The sequence below is a fragment of the Leguminivora glycinivorella genome, chromosome 19, assembly GCF_023078275.1.
Source record: "Leguminivora glycinivorella isolate SPB_JAAS2020 chromosome 19, LegGlyc_1.1, whole genome shotgun sequence".
Classification (NCBI taxonomy): domain Eukaryota; kingdom Metazoa; phylum Arthropoda; class Insecta; order Lepidoptera; family Tortricidae; genus Leguminivora; species Leguminivora glycinivorella.
The window spans coordinates 12,033,849-12,055,009 of record NC_062989.1 but is presented as its reverse complement, the minus strand read 5'-3'; the positions used below and the strand labels follow the sequence as shown (position 1 = coordinate 12,055,009).

Sequence of the window (21,161 nt, the reverse complement as noted above, 5' to 3'; positions counted from 1 at the left end):
ATTTTCCTAGAAAGTTTTTATAAAGTTCTACTATTATGATTTTTTTCATATTTTTTAAACATATGGTTCAAAAGTTAGAGGGGGGAGGACGCAGTTTTTTTTCCTTTAGGAGCGATTATTTCCGAAAAAATTAATATTATAAAAAAACGATCTTAGTAAACCCTTATTCATTTTTAAATACCTATCCAACAATATATCACACGTTGGGGTTGGAATGAAAAAAATATCAGCCCCCACTTTACATGTAGGGGGGTACCCTAATAAAACATTTTTTTCATTTTTTATTTTTGCACTTTGTTGGCGTGATTGATATACATATTGGTACCAAATTTCAGCTTTCTAGTGCTTACGGTTACTGAGATTATCCGCGGACGGACGGACGGACGGACGGACAGACAGACATGGCGAAACTATAAGGGTTCCTAGTTGACTACGGAACCCTAAAAATGAATGTACGAAAATTGTACAACACTAGCTTAGTTATAAAGAATTGCAGCAGGGATAAGTGAGGATGGCATGATGCTAGATGCTATTTCATATCGTTCCAAAGCTTGCAGTGTTTGTCAACGGCCAAAAAAGTTCGGCGTAAATTCGAATCCTAACAAATTTACTAGCTAGTAAGGAGACATCAACACAAACAGGATAGAGTATCGATAGTTTAAAAACAAAACACAATCAAACCAAGGTAGAAAACTTAACGGAAAGTTGATCACGCGACACCAAGACTTATTTACGACACAACCAATAGCTTTAAAACGAATTTAACTGCTCAGTTTCACTTTATAGAATCAGTATTCGGATCAGGGACACGCGAGTATAGTTGTAAGACGGTGTCACATTGAATTTATCGTTATTATACCTAAATTCTGTTTCATGCACGCCATTTATAACTGGAATAACGTTGTATTTTTATTGCCAGTTAGTTCAATAATACCTTCAATTACTGATAGGCAAATCGGTTTACAAATTTCATTGCTGCACGATTTAATAAAAATAGGTAGAATATACCGGGCCGGTACAGAAGGATTGCTATGCGATTTGTATAGAAAATGGGCTACAGTCAGTATAAAATCATAATTTGCAGTCAGGATTTAATCACCTGTACCGGCTTTAAGAGTTTGTGGTATTCTCGAGAACGTTTGCCATTTCTCCCGAGAAAACATTTTCCATAGAGATATGCACAACCGCGTCATCTAACAAACCATGTTGACTGTAAAGCGTAGATTACAATCGAAAGTTCAGAGATAATGTTTTAGAACAGTTATCGATAAAATCGGATCGAAACACCGGAACCGAAAATTTACGATAATGGTTAAACTACCGAAAGATCGAATCGGCTTGTAATCGTATTTTTTTTATTAAATGGTTGTTTAATATTCAAAATTTGCCTACCCCTTTTTGTCACGGCGGCAACTTCCGATCTGGTAATCGACTTGCAATCGAAAACGGTGTAACGTTTTTTATTAGAATTATCGACATTACCATATATTTTATGACAAAAAACACTACCATGCTCAACCTTGTAGCTGAGCTTTCAAAGCCATACTAAATATGGTACCCGCTAAAAAAGAAATTAATAAGGTAATATATAGATTTTATATGCCGGATCTAACAATAAAATGAGTGTTTAATATTTAAATAGGTATAGGTATCAGGTACGGTAGAGACGCACCAAAGCGATAAAGTTTATCCAACTAGTGTAGTCTACGCGCGCTGCTAAATATACAAGGTTTGATCATATTCTCAGCTGCAATGTTAGTCTGTCTGTCAACAAACAAATAAATGAACTGGCCACTTTCTGATCGAGTTGGAATTAAAAACCAGAGTTTTCTGAAAATATAAGTTCTCCTTTTAAGGCGAGTTACTAGTGTATGTTTGGTATTCGATGTCATTTGGCTGAAATATATCGTACTATTAGCTCAAGGGCCCCATGCAAATCGCCAGTTCATAGGGACCCTCCATAGTTAACACATCTCATTGAATAACAACGCTCTTTCGACGGGAAACAGGAGGCGTTCCAAATAAATGGTCTCTCTTGTCGCCGAATACCCAACGCTTCCTCGCATTATTGTGTTGTTAAAATTTTAATAAGGTTTTAATAATTGTTATGTGCGAGAATACATAACAATACACATAAAATTGACATGAGGAAGAAATCCATATAACTCTTGCTCCTGCCCGCAATTTAAACACGAGAATAATTCAGCAGTTCTCAAAATATTTGTACAAAAATTAAGGAAAAAGTTAAATTTGTTTTTATAATTTCTATTTTGTTACCAAGATTTTTTTGATGAATTGAGATTTTAGTAAGTTTTATTTCATCATTAAGGTTCTCTAGTATCTATATTTTCTTAATTATAACAATTATCCTGAATATATCTTACGAAAGTCGACTTATATTAATAAATCTTGGTAAAAAAATAGGATCAATTAAAATTTGCTGACGTGGCTATGTACAAACTTTTTGACAACAGCCGAATTATACTTATCAACCTAGAAATAGGCACAGAATTGTCAATGTCACTAAGGTTAACCGGCCCAACTCTCTTCCTACGTTGTGACGTCGCCATGTGCGTCTTTATTACCTCACCTCACTAAATTCCTGCACCCTCATCTCCGACCACCTCCGCCTCGGAAGCAACCGTCGTTCGTGTATAAATTTGTATGCAAATGCTTAAGAGCGGCAATAATCGCCCGCGACCGTAAATAACGTTTACGATGCGGCAACTAAACATCTACATCAACTCTTATCAAAGCAAATTAAAACTAAAAAATTCCTTCTTTAATATAACGACTGAAGACTCAATTCAGAACGGGATGGCTAAAGAGTAACGCGTTTGCGTAGATTATTCAAAATCCCTTGAAATTAACGCTACTTCGACTCTGTAATCAAATTTGCATCTTTGAATTCCCATCAAGCGGCTACAATCCATTGCAACTTCAACTATATTCACAGTACACCAGGTTCAGTTTAGAAGGGTTGGATCGGATGTTTTAAGAGTTTTTGTAAGTTACTGGGTTGGAATTAACGCGTCGCGGGCGGTACTGGGCGGTGCTGGGTTTAAAGGACATCTCGATGTCACTGGGGCTATGAGACTTGTGCTAATTTAATTAAAAGCTTGAGGTTGCTTTAAAGACTCCGTTTCAAAGACACAATAATTCTTCGAAGGGCAAAATTCATCAGGACGTATTTTGTACTCACGAGTAGTATAGTATAGCTTACAGATGGTCAGTGAAAAAGTCTGTTCATTTTAAAAATCTTGTCCCCTGAAACGAAAACACTTAGTTATTGCTATTTGACGGCGACTTTGTAAGGTGTCATTATATTTATTACTATTAGATATTTGCCAGTTACTTTTCGGCAAAAAAAAGCGAAATATCCTAATGGATATGTAATGTACTCCTCATGATGCAATGCGCTCCCATCATCTGTGTTCCTAGGTAAATACGACCTCGGTCTCTTTAAAACAAGGCTATTACTGAATCGGCGAGCTCCATCTTAGACTCTGTCTTCACTTTCCATCAGGTCTGACTAGGGTCAATCGCTGATCAGTCTAAAAAAAAATGCTTACCTACGGACATATGGAATATGGACTCTCTTATTCGTAGTCAATCATCGAAAACTCAATGCAGAAAGTTATTTGGTATTAAAAACACCTTTAGGTGCTTTTGGAAAACCAAAGGGCATACGTTCGAAACCATAGCTCGATTGCATAAAAAAACAATGATATCTGCTTTTCAGAACGCATGGTTACCCTAACCAGGCGATAGTAAGCAAATAAACTTATGTAAATCTGGTTAATTGGCATAAGGTTGAGCACGTACGCTGATTTGTGCGGAGAAATACATGGGACAGTCTTGTATCCGTGATATGTGGCTTCGCTTGCTTGTCGATGTATCTTTGAAACAATAAGATTCTTTATCTTATCATGGGTGGTGATATCACTCGGTATTTTTTAAACCAATAGATCAATAGCTTACACTCTATAGCACAGACATAACATGTCCCTGTATAACTATTCCATATTTACGAGATAAAGACATTGGCGTTTTGGTCGATACGGAGCGCAAAGGATTGGCATCTTGGCTACTGACTGGCGATTGACAATTATTAAGGAGATGTATTTAAGAAAATTTTATATAAATATTATAAGACATTCTATGTATTCCATATATTATAAAGTGAAAAAACTAACTTAAAAAAAGCCAAAAGTTTGCAATGAGAGAACTGGAGCAAATAGGCACTAATTATGGTTTCATGCGTAATTAGAGGTCAAATAAGCGGGTCGAAATCTTGATTGCACAGAAAAATGTATTACAAAGTATTACAAAGCCAAAAGTTTAAAGACAGATAAAAGATAATGATCCCATGATGATTTCCCATCATTTGTCACCAACAGAACGTCGTCTTCCGCGCCGTTCCGAATTCAAATTCAATTTAGCAAAGGGTTGCCATCTACGCGGAACGAAAAGTCCCTAAAAACGGGGTAAAACGCGAGGGGAGAAAATTCAAAGACGTGTAGGGGCGGCGGTGTGTCACGTCTCGCGTGCGGGTCGGGACGCCGGGGTAATTGATGCGTTCCCGATTAAGATTGCTTTTTTATGTGTTCGATAGTGATGACAGGGAAAGGTAATTTTGGAAATGCGTGAAAATTTGAGGTTTGGGACACGGGTGACATTTTGTAGGTTGCCTCAGAGAACTTCCCTCAGAGATGGCCGGGGGCGCCAAAAGCCTTAGGTAATTGTGTCATATACTTCGAAATTTCGACCCTGATGCTTTCGTGATCCGATGGTCGAGTGGTTTTACAGGCATCCGTCCTGTTAACGGAGTACGCTGGTTCGATTCCCGCTTGGAATACTCGGAGGCCTTGGTCACTTTTTCTTTGTATATGACATTTATTTAATGTTCTTTAAACTTTTAAACTTTGTTACAAGGGCATTTTTGCGAGAACAATCACTAAAAAAATGTTTCGTAAGGTAGGTAAATTTTATGTTTTTCCTACTCAGAATCACGAGACCTTTCGATCTAGAGCAAAAAACAAGAGACAAAGAAATGGCCCCAAAATTTTCTATTATTTAGCATTTTGTAACTGTTGCACAGTGTTTGAAAAATGGTAACGAAGTGAAAAAAATTGGCTTTGTGGACTACTGCAAAATGGATGTGGAAGAGATAGGAAACTAGGATACCTAAGTGATTCATTTTAAAACTAACATCTGATAAGACTTAACTAAAGTCAAAGAACTTTTTGCATAATTTCCATTATACATTTCCAATGGGAGCTCTGTTTTGTCCTTATTTGCATGTCAAGATGTTTTATGGGTTGCATTAGACGCCCAAACTTTGGAACGAGCAGTCAAAATTCGTTCACGATTGACTTGTCAAATAAGTTGACACGAAGAAAATTGGACGAAATTATCGTTACCAAAATCCAATGCCGTTAGTTGAAAAGAAAAAAGTTGTCTAAAAAAGGGATCTTCAGGCAATCGGCGCTTACGCTATTATTAAAAATTGCTTCAATACTAATATGAAGTTTTTTAACCAAAGCGCCAATTTACGTAAGGCTTCCTTTTCCACAAAACTATCCATACTAATCCATACTAATATTATAAATGGGAAAGTATGTGTGTCTGTTTATTTGTCCGTCTTTCACGACAAAACGGAGCGACGAATTGACGTGAATTTTTAAGTGGAGATAGTTGAAGGGATGGAGAGTGACATATGCTTCTTCTTTTTAACCCTCCACTTCCCTAAAATTGAGGGGGGGGGGTGGAAGTTTGTATAAAGCATTCCACAATTTTCGAATTTAACGAGCGAAGCCGCGGGAAAAGCTAGTACTTACGAGTATATCAATTTAAAACTTTTTAACTTTCAGACGTTCTGAAGTAAAAATTGTAGCCGTCATCCGTCAAAACCACATGGTTTGTTGACATCGTTTCTCACCGGGTTTAAAAAGGCACCTAACTTTAATTTGAAATTAGCATTTTATTTTCTTTGGCGTTTTTAAACTGACAGGGAAGGAAGAGATAATGTCTCTTTTCGTGTAATTTTCATTGCATTTAGAATCAAATTTTCGTCTGATTAGTTTACTGTTAGTATTAATCTGTTGCGTGTTTGATACCAAAGACATATGTAACTCCGTATAGACAGATAAAGTCTAAGAAAAAAACGTACCTTAAAACCAAAGAGAAAAAAGCGCTGGTGGCCTAGCGGTAAGAGCGTGCGACTTTCGATCCAGAGGTCGCGGGTTCGAGTTCGAACCCCGGCTCGTACCAATGAGTTTTTCGGAACTTATGTGCGAAATGTCATTTGATATTTGCTAGTCTCTTTTCGGTGAAGGAAAACATCGTGAGGAAACCGGACTAATCCTAATAAGGCCTAGTTACCCTCCGGGTTGGAAGGTCAGATGGCAGTCGCTTTCGTAAAACTAGTCTCTACGCGAAATCTTGGGATTAGTTGTCAAAGCGGACCCCAGGCTCCCATGAGCCGTGGCAAATGCCGGGATAACGCAAGGAGGATGATGATGATATTCAATAGTGTGTTCAGTAAGTAAATTTATTAGCTTTAATTATCTCTGCATGTATAGAAAATGCTAACGGAATGGCTATAATAAACAAGCCATGTTATAAGAAGTAAGATTTTAACTATAAAACTCCCGTGAGACTCATACATATTTAAAAATATTTTAAGCGGGTTACTCACGTATTAAGTCGATATAGCGTTCGACATGTTTCGGTTCAATTTCGAGAACCTTTCTCAAAATTCGAAACATGTCGAACGCTATATCGACTTAATACGTGAGTAACCCGCTTAAAATATTTTTAAATAAGAAGTAAGATTATTTGATTTGTTTTATAATAACTTCTGACATTAAAAATCCTAGGCACTAGTTTTATGAAAGCGACTGCCACCTGACCTTCCAACCCGAAGGGTAACTAGGCCTTATTGGGATTAGTCCTGTTTCCTCACGATGTTTTCCTTCACCGAAAAGCGACTGGCAAATATCAAATGACATTTCGCATATAAGTTCCGAAAAACTCATTGGTACGAGCTGGGGTTCGAACCTACTATCTCCGGATTGAAAGTCGCATGCTCTTACCACTAGGCTACCAGCGCTTAAAACACACACTATTGAATATAATGAATATATTCAGAATTATAATTAGGCGAGCTAGTTTAAAACCTCATGCGCTCAAAAGGAATGGAATTTTAAACGCAAACGACCATTCTATAATCGTTTTCGTCAGACTCCATTACTCGCACTTTTTACTCTATGGTCGAGTATGGCCAGGGGCGCTACCATGAGTTCTCGACGTTATTGAATACGTAACTCGATAGCGTAAACATACATAGGTACATACAATCACGCCTGTATCCCATAAAGGGGTAGGCAGAGCACATGAAACTACTCAAGTTTCAGTGACACTCTTGTCATAAGCTAAGGGGTTGAATGAAAACGAAATTGTGACATTGCAGTGACAGGTGGCCAGCCTCTCGCCTACGCCACAATTTAACCCATATCCCACGGTCGACTTTTGCGACAACCACGGGAAGAAAGGGGGTGGTGAATTTCTTAACTCGTCACCACACGGGCATAGCGTGAACGTCACGAAAAAAGTGTATGAAATCTTTGACGACTGGTCTGGCCTAATCGTTAGTGAGCCTGCCTGCTAAGCCGCGGTACCGGGTTCGAATCACGGTAAAGGCATTTATTTGTGTGATGAGCACAGATATTTGTTCCTGAGTCATGAATGTTTTCTATCTAAGGTCAGTGCGTGCAAGACCGGCATAGTTTATTTGAAATAAAGTTTGAGTGGATAAAAAACTCTATAATTAAATGTAGTCTGGCGTAATGCGCATGGTCCTATGAGATAGCAAATATTATATTTTACAAAGATTTTATAATATTTTAGTGAAATAAGGTACTTTTAAGTGATAAAAATCACATTTTTTAAGGCTCGACGGGTTGACCGTCCTCCCGCGATGAGTACGGAAAGACCGTCTAGTGCTTGTTGTCACGTAATTTCATATGAGACTAGGTTCCAAAATCATGATCATTGTTATTTTACGTAATAACAGGGCAGAATGTGCTAGATAATTAATAAAATAACAATTCTCCCTTTTGTTAGAGGGGAATAGCAATTCTCCCTTTTGTTAGAGGGGTCACAGATAGGATCAGCCACATCTTGAAACGGGCTTCTATTAAAACTTATTTCAACCCTATGAAGAAGATGTCCCAATTCCTGAGGCCTGTGAAATGTCAAACTCCTCTACAAAGCGCGGGAGTGTACAGGCTAGACTGTGAGTGCGGCCTGTCATATGTGGGACAGACGAAACGAAGCATTTCCACACGGGTGAAGGAACACATAGCGGATGTCAAGCACCGTCGGCAAAGGTCTGCAGTCTCTGAACATGTCATGGATAAAGTCAATCATGCTATAAAGTTTGACAAGCCTCTGGTTCTCGCTAAGGAGAAGCGATATATACCCAGAATGTTGCGAGAGGCCATTGAGATCAAGAAATATCCAAACTTTAATAGAGAGGATGGCTTTACTTTACCACCGGCTTGGGATCCAGTAGTACATCTGATAATGGAACAAGCACGACGAAGGCTGTGAGGCATTTGTGTTGTATGGTGTTGGACATTTGCAGTTTGTTTCTTTGTCAATTTTGTGTAGATTAATTGGTTAATTATTTTTTTTAACAGAGTAATGGTAAATTTTTTGAATATTGTATAACTAGCTTTATTAATAGTGTGTGAACCTGCCTTAGAAATCTATATTATTTGTGGTCATGGTTCGTTAATATTTCTTGTAAGTGGGTAGCTTTTGCACATTTTAATTTTTCCTCAGTCACCCGTTGACCACGAACGCTGTAAAGAGTTCGAAACGTCGGGATGTATTTTAAATTCATTATACGCGATTTAATCCGTTTCCATAGTTTTATTTCATGAGTAACTATCGCGGTAACCGAAGACAATATTAATAAAATAACGTTGAAATTTTGAACATATAAGCATTTTCTATTTATAAGGCAAGACCGGCATATGTCCCGTAGATGAGGTTCATAACCTTTTCTTTTCAGGTCCAGATATTGCATAATACTGTTTTTCCAACGAACACCTGCGAATTGTTATTAAGAAAAGGTAATAGGATATTAAGATACGTGAATTAGTTTGGTAACATTTCTTAGAAATGCTTGGTTTTTCTATAGTTACTACCAGAGTTACTACCTTACCTACCTGAGCTACCACCCCCGAAAACCTATTGATGACACCCATGGCGAATTTTGTGTCAAAGTGACATTCAGCAAAGTCAAATTCTAAAATGGTCATTAATTTAGAAATCAGCACCCCTGAAAACATATTACATTTACATATACTTAAACAAAAATAATAAAAAACGGGTAGAGCTTACGATAATTCTACCAACTTAAATATGATGATGAATAATGCAGTGTAGGCTTACTTCTGTTCACCTCTTATCATTCTTCACAACCATGTCACATATATTTTATTTTTACTTAATACTTTCGAATGACCATACGAATCATTATCAAAACTGTATTTCGAAGTTAAAATCAAAAACGGTACAACTATCATAAGCCAAAAACGTACCTATATATTGATATTGTTTACACTCGACTTATTTCCAATAAAGCCTAAAAAAGGTTGGCAACTCCTTATTTATCATATGCCGGTCTTGCCTTTCTCTTTTATGCCGGAGTTTCTGACTAGGCACAATTTCTAAGTCACATATTTCAGAACATAAAACTAGAAATTGAGCGCGTTTTGAGTAGATTAATAGTACTAGTCAGAAAGAAAGGTTATTAAATGACTACGTTACATACATGATATACAAATATTCCGACTGCTTCTGCCTTCTTGAGCTTATTATGGGACTCAGTCGATCCGTGTAAGAATGTCTTTTAATATTTATTATTTTTATTTCTTTTTTACTACGTTTTATTCTTTGCTATGTCTATTAAATGAAAGTACCTTTTTACGACATTTAGGCTATCAATTAACGTAGAATACAATAATGTTTTAGTATTCATCGAAAACTCTTGGTAGTGGTACTGTTGGCACTTGGCTTGGTGGCAAAAACCACGCAATTTGGAGGGTGCGAACTTACCCTACTTTATTGCACCATTATGTATACATAGATACATATTTTAACATAGCAACAAGCTAATTTGCCAAGGTGAAAAGATTAATTGCTTTTTTTGTTGACCGATTGATCAAAGAGAAGAATGTCGCAGCAAAAATTCAAATGTCAAAGAGACTATACTCGTACATATAATTTTATAGACGATTGATAACTGACACAGACCGATACTAAAATGAATTATATTTTTTTGTAATTATGTGTCTTGAATATATTGAGGAATGTCACGTAACAAGGCATTTTTTGTTTTCGTTGACTTCCTCCTATAAGTACAAAAATTGACGCGGGAAGGCTTCAAGCTCACAGCTCATGTGGGGAAGGACTACGTTACAGTCGTAGATGTTTCACCGAGTTTGTAGAGTAGATGCTAGACGCGTTTGCTGTGGACACTCAAGGTGGTTTTGCACCGGCAGGGCGTGAATGGGCAGAGCGGGGAGGGAATTGAAATTTGTATGGCAAATTTTCAATTCTCGCCCAGCGCACCTTCGGTGGAAATGTAGTAAAGATTGAATAGGATGTGCGGGACTTTAATTGAGATATTTGTTAGTGTAAAAATTAACTGTAATACTTCCGACTTAAAGTATAAATTAACTCTGGTGGTGATGGTAGTTTTCCACCGGCAGGGCGAGACAAAAAGTGGCTTAGCGTGGAGAGGAGTGGATTGACGTGGATGTGCGAAACTTGAGTTGAAATATTTATTAGTGTAAAAATTTACCGTATTGCTTTCGACATAGAGTATCTCTTGAGTATCTTATGAAACTTACAAGCTACGACAGGCACGCGCGAGTTCGCGATTGACATTAATGTCCATCGCGAGCTCGCCCAGGGGGCCGATTTTTGGGTCTCACTGTCACTAAAATACCGGTTGAAAACGGTGACTTGCCTATTATTTTCAGTGACAATTTTCTGAATTCGAACGCGTGAGACTCAAAAATCGGCCCGCAGGCCCGCGATGGCTATTAATGGCAATTTTTAGCGGAAAAGGGTCCGGGATTTCAATTCCCTCCCCGCTCTACCCATTCACGCCCTGTGGAAAACCACCTTCCGTACCTATGATATCTTCTTAAGACCCCAGAGCCCCAGACTCATTTTGAATTGGGAACTACAGTGTTGAACTTGGAACCTTTTTTAATTACATTGTAGTTCCAAATTCAAATTCATTTTTGTTTTTAAAACAAGGATAAAGGCATTAGTCCTAAAGTGCTCGCGTGCCAGTACCGAACGTTTCGGTACACCGTGACAATACCATAAATCATAGAGTTTGTCGCGCGACCATCGCCAACGGCCTAGCACGAAAATTGCGCTTCGCCGATACTGAATATATTTGCCGCATGCAATGTTTGTGTGCATAGCAGTGTAAGTGCACTTTGGGGGTGAATCTTTAATGCGAATTTTGCGAAGAAATTGCACTTTAGTGACCCTCATGATCATGACACTTACCTTTTTGATAGGCTAATTCAAGCCACGTCCTGTGTCTACTTTGTGATTTTTTTTTAATACTACGTCGGTGGCAAACAGGTATACGGTCCGCCTGATGGAAAGCGGTCACCGTAACCTATGGACGCCCTCAACTCAAGGAGTTAAAACGTTAAAACGCACAGCAAAAAGCAGCAAAAATAAAAAATCAATTGTTGAAAGCATATCATTAGTTACCTACTTCGTATGCACTCGGGGGCAGTGTTGATGGGTCACATTGTAAGGAATATTCGTGCAAGGTGACCCGTTATCATGGTGCTTGTGTATAGCAATTAAGTTAGATAAGCTAGTAGTAAGTACTTATAAGTCCGGGTGTTTTTTCATTCGCCAACAAACTGTTCCGCAGTTTGGCGAAGTTATTGTAAGAGTTAAGTGTTTTGTTTTTACTTAGCAATAAATTAAAAAAAAAGAAAAAAAAAGTGTACAAGTTCTAAGGAGGGCCGGAACAAATTAGTTCCGTAGGTCCTTCCGTCACCAGCACACCGCACCCTCGTTGAGCTCTGGCAGCTTTACTCACCGGTAGGAACACAAAACTATGAGTAGGCTCTAGGGTCTAGTGCTATTTGGCTGCGGTCTTCTGTAAGGCGGAGGTACTTCCCCCATTGGGCTCTGCTCTAGATTTGAGCGAGATGATATCCGCTGCGCTGTGCCCTACCACACAAAGCGGAATATCATTCGCTATGCCCTACCTCCTAGATTATTTTACCTTTTTACCTTCTTAGTAAAGTAAAGTAAAGTTTATTCATTGTTAACTGTGATGTACATAAGATGGTATGATATACAGGAAATACAGTATCAACAGTTGCCCATTTCGAGCGTACAATATTCTTAAAAATCTACTGACTATATTAGCTTACTGGCTACTGGTATTTTATACTTAATACATTGTGGCTAGCAAGCATACGGCCCGCCTGATGGTAAACCTTGTAATGCCTTTTGACCCTATGATAATGATAATGTTTATGATATTGCAATTGTACGATTTCTCACATACGACTATATCCCCGTTCCCCCGCAACCGAAATGTCCTACACCAAAAGTTTGTGCACTTGAGCGGTATTCGTAGCGAAGTTCGCTAACTCGATATATTACGTCACCGTTCGCGTGACTACTTGACTAGTATGGGATAAGATGCATTGGCTATGCGTTCAGGTTATATGACTCCATTTTTACGAATCCTGGTAGGTATCAAGAGAGTGTGTCTGGCAGTCTAGAGTCTACAGACAGTGACTTAGAAAAAATTATTTGTAAAATAGACCTTTCTTGTAGGTTTAACAAGTCTACTGTGAGTTACATTATTTTCACAAAGCGAAACAAAGTTTCTAAATGATAAATCAATCTAGCTTTAATTACTTATATGTTAAGCAGATAACTGTGCCACTTGTCCAAAATTGTGCCAACAAGACTTACAAACTACCTATAGTAACTATAGACACACCTCGGACACTGTGGCGATCAAATAATTTATATGAAAGAGGCGCGTTCCTATCACACAGTCTAAGTGAAGCTCGTGTAGGTGAATGCGTATTATGCCTGTATGAGTGAAATATGACTGGTCGACTGTTCGCATTTTTGACAGGCGGTAACTGTGAGGTAACCGAGAGGGGGTGGGCGGCACTTTCAGCGGGGAGCGGGAGTAGCCATACTGTACGATAGTACTCTTTTTTATACTGTGATAAACAGCTGTTTGAGTTAGGCTTAGAGTTAGAGCATTGTTGAGTTTGTGGCCAGTTGCTACGTGCATGACTGGTGTTGCACTAATTTTGTGGCTTTTTCCGTGTAAAATCGTCAAATTAGTTCCAAGTAGTTCGAACGGTCTCGCTGCTAGCATTAATGTTGGACATATCTATAACATGACTGTATTTTTGACAATCAGCGCCATTTCGTCACACACATTATATTGAAATTTTATTTTGAATTACACAAATTACCACTGCGATACTTCGCAGCTTTAACCACTTTTAAAGCTCAAAACATGGAATGTTAATAGAATGCACTTACTTCTGACATGCTGCTGCCAGGCCAAGGCAGCGCAAAGCAGGGCCAGCGTCTTCCCCGAGCCCGTAGGGCTCTCCAACAAGCAGTTCTGTCCTTTGTTGATTGCCGTTATCACCTGCACAAGATTTATCATATCAAATGTATTTCTAAAAGTATGGATGTTGTATTTCAATATAATTCATGAACAAACGTTGGGACTGTTTGCCTTATAATATACATTAATAAAATGATAAATAAATATTGTGGGGACAGCCTACACAGATCAACAGCCCGAAACTAAGCAAAGCTTGTATGTGGTGCTAGGTGAAAATATACATATTATGTACTTTTAAATACATGGAATACATTCCGTGTGGTGATGGGTTAAGAATTTCACCACCCCCTTTCTTCCCGTGGGTGTCGTAGAAGTGGACTGTGGGATATGGGTAAAATTGTGGCGTAGGCGAGAGGCTGGCAACCTCACTGCAATATCACAATTTGGATTTCTTTCAACCCATTTTTGCCAAGAGTGGCACTGAAACTTAGTAGTTCATGTGCTCTGCCTACCCCTTTACGGGATACAGGCGTGATTATATGTATGTATTGTATGTATGTATGTAAATACATGGAAAACTTGTAAGACTCAGGAACAAAATATCTGTTTTCATGACACCAGGCCCTTGCCGGGAATTGAAAGCAGCCTATCAGGTTAGCAGGCAGGGCATATTTTACATGCCATTGAATTAAAGGCTAGATATGACAAATTCAAGACCAAGGAGATGGCTCAAGATAGAAAGGCGTGGAAGGATCTTGTGGCCCTATGCACCTATGGGGTGCCTTAGGACATTCAACAACAACAACATGACGAATTCGCCCAAAAATATTCCAGTTAACTCAAAACTGTCCCATGTGTCCCCATAGCTAGCTCTGGTGCAGCAATACTTCATTGCAGTATATCTTAAATAGCAGCATTGGTAGCTGCCATCTACATGTATTTTATTCTATATGTATCTTCATTTATTGACCTGGACATCAAATCATACCAAATATTTGCATTAATTATGGTTAAGGATATAATAAATGGCTAAACCATTTAGTAGGTCTCTGAACAGCTATTAACTATACAGAACAAATAATAAAATATAAATAAATATTATAGTACATTCTTACACAGATTGAATGAGTCCCACGGTAAGCTCAAGAAGGCTTATGTTGCAGGTACTTAGACAACAATATATATATAATATACAAATACTCATATACATAGAAAACATCCATGACTAAGGAACAAATACCTGTGCTCATCACACAAATAAATGGTCTTACTGGGATTCGAACCCGGGACCGTGGCGTAGCAGTCAGGGTCACTACGCGCTAGGCCAGACCGGTCGTCAATATTATAAATAATGTGTGGTTAATATAGATATTGTGTGGTTGTGGGGTAAGTGTTGCCTGGCTTTTGAGCATGTTTACACACATTCACATAATTTTTTTTATTGTGTACTTTTCATGGTACATTTAGACATCAAAGAGGGGGCAACCTGTCACAGAACCACTGCATATAGAATGGAACGGAAATCTATGAAAGAGGCAAAAGTTCAGCAGTGAATATGAATATGCTGAGAAGAGTATTATAAAATATTTACCTTGAACATCAGGGCTATTTGACAGCCGTAGGGCTCCACCGGTAAATTAACTTTGACGCCCCCAATGATCTTCTCAAATCCAGGCACTTTGGGTTTGAAATACATTGGAATATTTGAGTTTGAGGTGGAGGCCATTCCTGATTTAGCACTTTTAGGAAAGAGGTTTTTGATCACAGCAGTCTTTTTAGATGCTAATGTGACTTCGGGAAGCTCTGAATCATCGTCTGAGGTCAAGTTTGTGTCACTGTAATCTACAGTGTTATCAGAGTCGATTTCGCACGATGTTTCAACGACTGCCTTGTTCCTCGCAGCAGCTGACCTAGTTATCCTCTTGGAAGGTACTGGAGCTTCAAAACTCTCGTCATCGTCGGAAATCTCAACCGGAGAAGACATTTCGCGGCAAAATTTGCAGGCAAGACGATACGACTCAAAAGAACGGCGAATATTTCACAGTTGCTGTAAGAGTTGCGCGTTTTGGTTTCACAAGAATATTGTCATAGAACTAAAGATGTATACTTTTCAGTGCAACACAGTTGAATTATGTAGTTTCCATGTAGTTCTTATCACAAAAACAATCGGCAGATAAACACGATATAAACGAGTATGACTTTGACACTGACAGTGACAGCTCGAGCGTGAATGTCAAATAAACAGTGTGTGACTGTGCGTTTCGTATCTGCTCTAGAAATAAAAAAATATAAGCATGAAATAATTTTATGAAAAATATTTTATTGTAAATACATGAGAAAAATATATATCACAAAGTTACACTTTAATTGACGATTCTTTACTTCAAGACATCCACTTGGTTTTATTCTTGGTACTTGGCGAGTGTATTTTTTGCAGAGCTGGAAGAAAAATAACAGTTTTAATAAATCAACATCAACTTTGACTGCAAATTATTAATGAATAAATTAACTAAGAACATTATGTACAAAGTGTTTAGTTTTTTGGTGATTGTGATATTTGTGATACATACTTATTTTGGCGGTGGTGGCACTAGTGGTCCATTATATACGTAGGAGAATAATGAAAATATAGCTGCCCAGCCTAGCCAACACATTTTGAAGGGTATGTACACTTTTCACTAGTTATTTTGTGATGAATTGTTTCGTTTCAAGAATTTATTTGCATGTCATGTTCAATCTTAATTTGACACTTGAAGTTTGCAGTAGATATTTTCTTAATTATAAGTAAGAACGTAGCCTGCCAGTGCTTTTCCAGCTTTTATTAGTCAGGAAAGTTTCCAGATTTTTATATACCTACCTGTGCTTGCACTTTTACGGCAAAAATCAAAAGTGTAGGTAAGCTCAAAATGTTAATCGTCCCAAAGAAAATTTTAATGTCGCGTCCAGTCGCGCCTTAATGCCAGAGGCACTACCAACTACCTGCCCTGTTAATACGCATTAAGTACCTACCCAAGTTTTATTGACGCAACATACTTTACTGCACTAAACAGATTGCTGTACTACGGAAATTTTATGATTAAATGACAAAACTCGTAAAATATATTTTATCGTTCACCCACCATTAACACAGTCGCATTAGTCAACTGGCTGTATGGTAGTGTCGCCTTCGCCTCGGTGCAGCGCGTTCCCGCCAAAACGGGCGCCATTACACGAGTGAGTTGTCAGCGGAGGTTATGGTGCGTTATAATTTGGTTTATACCCCGACACTGCGCTGTTTAGTCGATGCAATTAACGCCAAAAATGTCGCAGTCACGTATTGCGAGAAATTACGAGTTGAATATTTTTCTGCGATACATTGGACGTAGCCGACATAGGTACTTTTTGTTTTCTTGGCTTAGGTTATAGATTAAGACGGTCCCCCGTTTGAATGCCCTCGCTCGATCGCGCTACTTCCCCTCCCCGCACCCCTGTTATACGATACGTCGATCGAGATTCAAGACCACCATACGTAACAAGTCGCCATCTAGGAGGAGTTGCTTGTACTAGATCGCAATACTATAAGCTACTAGCGCCAGGAGTTGCCTGTACGAATGTATGGGTACTAATACACTTTAATGCTATAAATATGCAAATTTTTTTTAACGAGAAAAACTACTAAACATATTATTATAAACGGAAATAAATGCAGTAAACTAAAGAAAAGTGACCAAGGCCTTCAGTTACCCGCGGCTGGAATTCTGTCGTATTATGGATGATTTTTTTGTCAATAATCAATATGAATGTTGTTGTATTGACGTATCATAAAATTACCTTTAAACTCGAACCAGAAGGCCCTGTGGCATCATCAATGACCGTATCGATAACCGGAACAAAATGTAATTCCTGTTTTAGTACTAAAACAAATTGTTTATTTCACAATGTATAATGTGAAAAGTACTAGCGCATTTTGGCCAGTAGTCATAAGCAGAGTTTGGCGCTGTGGTTTGTAACGCCGCTTACTGACTGAGTGTAGTACTAGTATGGTCTGGGTTCGATTCTGGCCTGAGGAATATTTTTTTGGTTTTTTTTTTTTCAAAACCGATAAGTTTCTACATTATAAAGGTTTATATCTCCCGTTTACAATATTTATGGCAAGATTCATTGTTTTGTATGTTTTTCCTGATGTAAATTAATTGTAGGTTCACATAAAAAGTATCTTTTTTTTGCAATAAAACAGAACGCGTAGCAATAAATATAGGTACCTATTATAAATATTCACTTAAGCTAATGCATGTGCCTTGTGTTTGGGGTTGCGTTGCGACTTGCGAGTTGCGAGGTAGGTAGTCCGCAGCGCCGAGCCGGCGAAAGACTGCATACAGGCAGACTGCATATTTAGCACGCACAGTACAACTCAAGTACCTACCTATAAGTTACATTTTGAATAACGAGACATTTTAAAATTATATGATAATTATTACGATCAAAGATTCGACCTACCATAGAAACGTTGAATTTTGTTACAAATATCATACAGGGAACCAAACTATACAGGCAGTAATTTTTATAACAAGCAATATTTTCTGCACATGGGCTGCCGGCTGGCTGTGTGAAAAAAAGAATAGAACATCAAAATTCATCATCAATTTTGTTTATTACTTATGTACATTTTAAATCTTCGATTCTGTCTTCAAAACACTCTTCTCTCTCTAACGCTCCTCTATCACGAGGCTATTCAAATGAAGCGCCACTGACGGGTCTCTATTGGTTCCCATAATTTTTTAAGTCCGATTTTTACTATCCATAACGTTTTCCGTCATAATTTTTCTTAGTCATATTATCACTAGTCATAAAATTAAACGTCAGAAATTGTAGTTCTGATTTTTGAAAGTCATAAGTATTGTTAGTCATAAAATTTATTAGCCATAATAATCAAAGTCCATAGATGTACAAATCCATAATGTTGAAGGAAATAAACTTATTCGGAATAATTGATCTAAGGATTTATCACAAGTCATAACGATTAATAACCGGGTTACCCTCATCTGGTAGAATAATTTTAGTCCGAAACACACTTCGCATAACATGTTTCGCAGAAACACTTTCAGTCGAATGGTAATTTTGCAGAAAATTTAGTTGGCATTATTACTACCATGCATAAGACACATTTGGCAGAATATTGTTTTACAGAACATTACTTTGGTCGACTTTGATTTAGCATAATTGTATGTACCATAATAATCTTATAGCATAATATTACATTAGCAGAATTATTACACGCTATCATAAGAGAAAAACTGCCCCAGAGTCACCGTTAGGTACGACGACGAGCGAAGCGAGGAGGAGTGTTAGGTATCTTGCATCCCCAACACATCCAACTCGCTATCAAATAGCAAATTGCAACTTTATGCCACCTAAATATTATGCACAAATATTATTTGCAAAAGCAAATGTTCGACAAGAAGAATATTATGGTCATCAACATTATGACAACAGATGATTCGGTATTACAAAAATCTGCGAAATGATTTATGCCAAAGCATATTCTGCGTAAGGTGTTTCTGCCAAACATGACTTCTGCCAAGAACTATTATACGAATCAAATATATGCGTAAAAAGTTTCTGCCAGATAATAGTGAACCTTAATAACCATGTGTTTCTTCACTAATAGCATTAAATGGTTCTCTATTGTTTCCCATAAAAAATGTTGCAATGTTTTTTTCGTCTGCATTTTCGAAACTTGTAATTTGGCTTACTAACTTCCTCAGTGTTTATTAAATTTTCATGGCACTTATTAAACCATTTGGTCTCGCCAAGGAGCCGACGTTGACAATTTCTATATCCGCTTTTAAGGACAAAAGATAACTAGCAAAAGGAAACTAACTACACGAGTTAAAGGGTTACTTTTTGAAACAATTTTGTTCCGCCAATAAACCGACGGAGCTCCGCTACGCGGGCCTCCTATTTCCGCTCTAAGGTAACTAACGAACCTACACTAGGAAAAGGGTTATTTTTAAAACAATTTAGTTCCACCAATGAGTAGACGGAGCCCCGCTACTCGGGGCTCCTATTTCCGCTCTATGGAATCAAAGGAAACTAACAACCTACCCGAGGAATAGGGTTACTATATTTTTTTTCTGTGTAATTATATGTATGTCTGAAATATAATATACTTTAGGAATTTTAGACATTAAATCTATATGCAGAAAAATGAGTAGGGCTTCAAAATATATGCCTAATAATATTTCTGAATAATTATTGTTATACTTTTCAATTTTATACTCATCAACTTTATGACTTTTGAGATTATGATATCCAATATTATGGTTTGTTATCGTTAGAACCATGAAATTCGTAACAAAAATTATGACTAGTGATGTTTATGACCACAAAATATGTGAATAACAACTTCTGACTAACGAAATTATGAACAATAAGTTTATGGGAAAGAAAGGGATCCCGCCACTGACATGTGTGCTTAGTCCGCCTTCGCGCGCTATGTATCTGCCCATTCCATGAATTTCACATTTTATCTTATTTATATTTTAGCTTTTAGAAGACAAACAAGCGGTGTACACCATTTGAGCGACGACTAACACCAGTACTGGATATTTCACAGAATGACTGATTGGATGCTTGCGAGTATCCATGATAACGCTCGCGCACCAAACATAGAAGGTTTTGAATTTGAAAGAGATTTCTCAAGGAATTGTATCTAGCATAATGACGAATACATGTATACAGGGTTACGGTGATCGCTTTCCATCAGGCGGACCGTATACCTGTTTGCATATCTTTACGTTTGCTTTTATAAAAAACCGGCCAAGAGCGTGTCGGGCCACGCTCAGTGTAGGGTTCCGTAGTTTTTCGTATTTTACTCAAAAACTACAGAACCTATCAAGTTCAAAACAATTTTCCTAGAAAGTATTTATAAAGTTCTACTTTTGTGATTTTTTTCATATTTTTTAAACATATGGTTCAAAAGTTAGAGGGGGGGGACGCACTTTTTTTTCCTTTAGGAGCGATTATTTCCGAAAATATCAAAATTATCAAAAAACTATGTTAGCAAACCCTTATTGATTTTTAAATACCTATCCAACAATATATCACACGTTGGGGTTGGAATGAAAAAAAATATCAGCCCCCACTTTACATGTAGGGGGGGTACCCTAATAAAACATTTTTTTCCATTTTTTATTTTTGCACTTTGTTGGCGTGATTGACATACATATTGGTACCAAATTTCAGCTTTCTAGTGCTAACGGTTACTGAGATTATCTGCGGACGGACGGACGGACGGACAGACAGACATGGCGAAACTATAAGGGTTCCTAGTTGACTACGGAACCCTAAAAAGGATTATACTATTCTACATACGTTTTTTGCGTTGTACTTTCCTCGCTATAAATAGTGGAGGGGAAAAGTTTCGTGTTGCAAACGGGTGCAAATGTATTTTACTTTTCGTGTGTTGAAAAACTCGCCAAGTTCAACTTTGCACCCTTGTATAACAAAT

General features: G+C 37.8%; 1 protein-coding gene and 1 long non-coding RNA gene across 5 annotated transcripts in view; both read right to left on the bottom strand.

Moving 5' to 3' along the window:
- Positions 1-15,869, bottom strand: part of LOC125236395 (Fanconi anemia group J protein homolog) — a 127,499-nt gene extending 111,630 nt beyond the window's left edge. For all 4 annotated transcript variants that reach the window (XM_048143179.1, XM_048143180.1, XM_048143181.1 and 1 more), the window contains exons 1-2: positions 15,264-15,869; positions 13,642-13,753 (exon numbers count right to left, since the gene is read on the bottom strand). In XM_048143179.1, the coding sequence (XP_047999136.1) occupies positions 13,642-13,753; positions 15,264-15,656 (505 nt within the window). In that variant the 5' untranslated portion in view covers positions 15,657-15,869. The remainder of the gene's footprint in view (positions 1-13,641; positions 13,754-15,263) is intronic.
- A 92-nt stretch (positions 15,870-15,961) lies between these two features.
- LOC125236388 lies at positions 15,962-16,374 on the bottom strand. The gene is made up of 2 exons (XR_007178204.1): positions 16,243-16,374; positions 15,962-16,111 (listed from the first exon to the last, which is right to left on the bottom strand). It is a non-coding gene; the product is annotated as an uncharacterized LOC125236388 (long non-coding RNA).
- Positions 16,375-21,161: the final 4,787 nt, after the last annotated feature.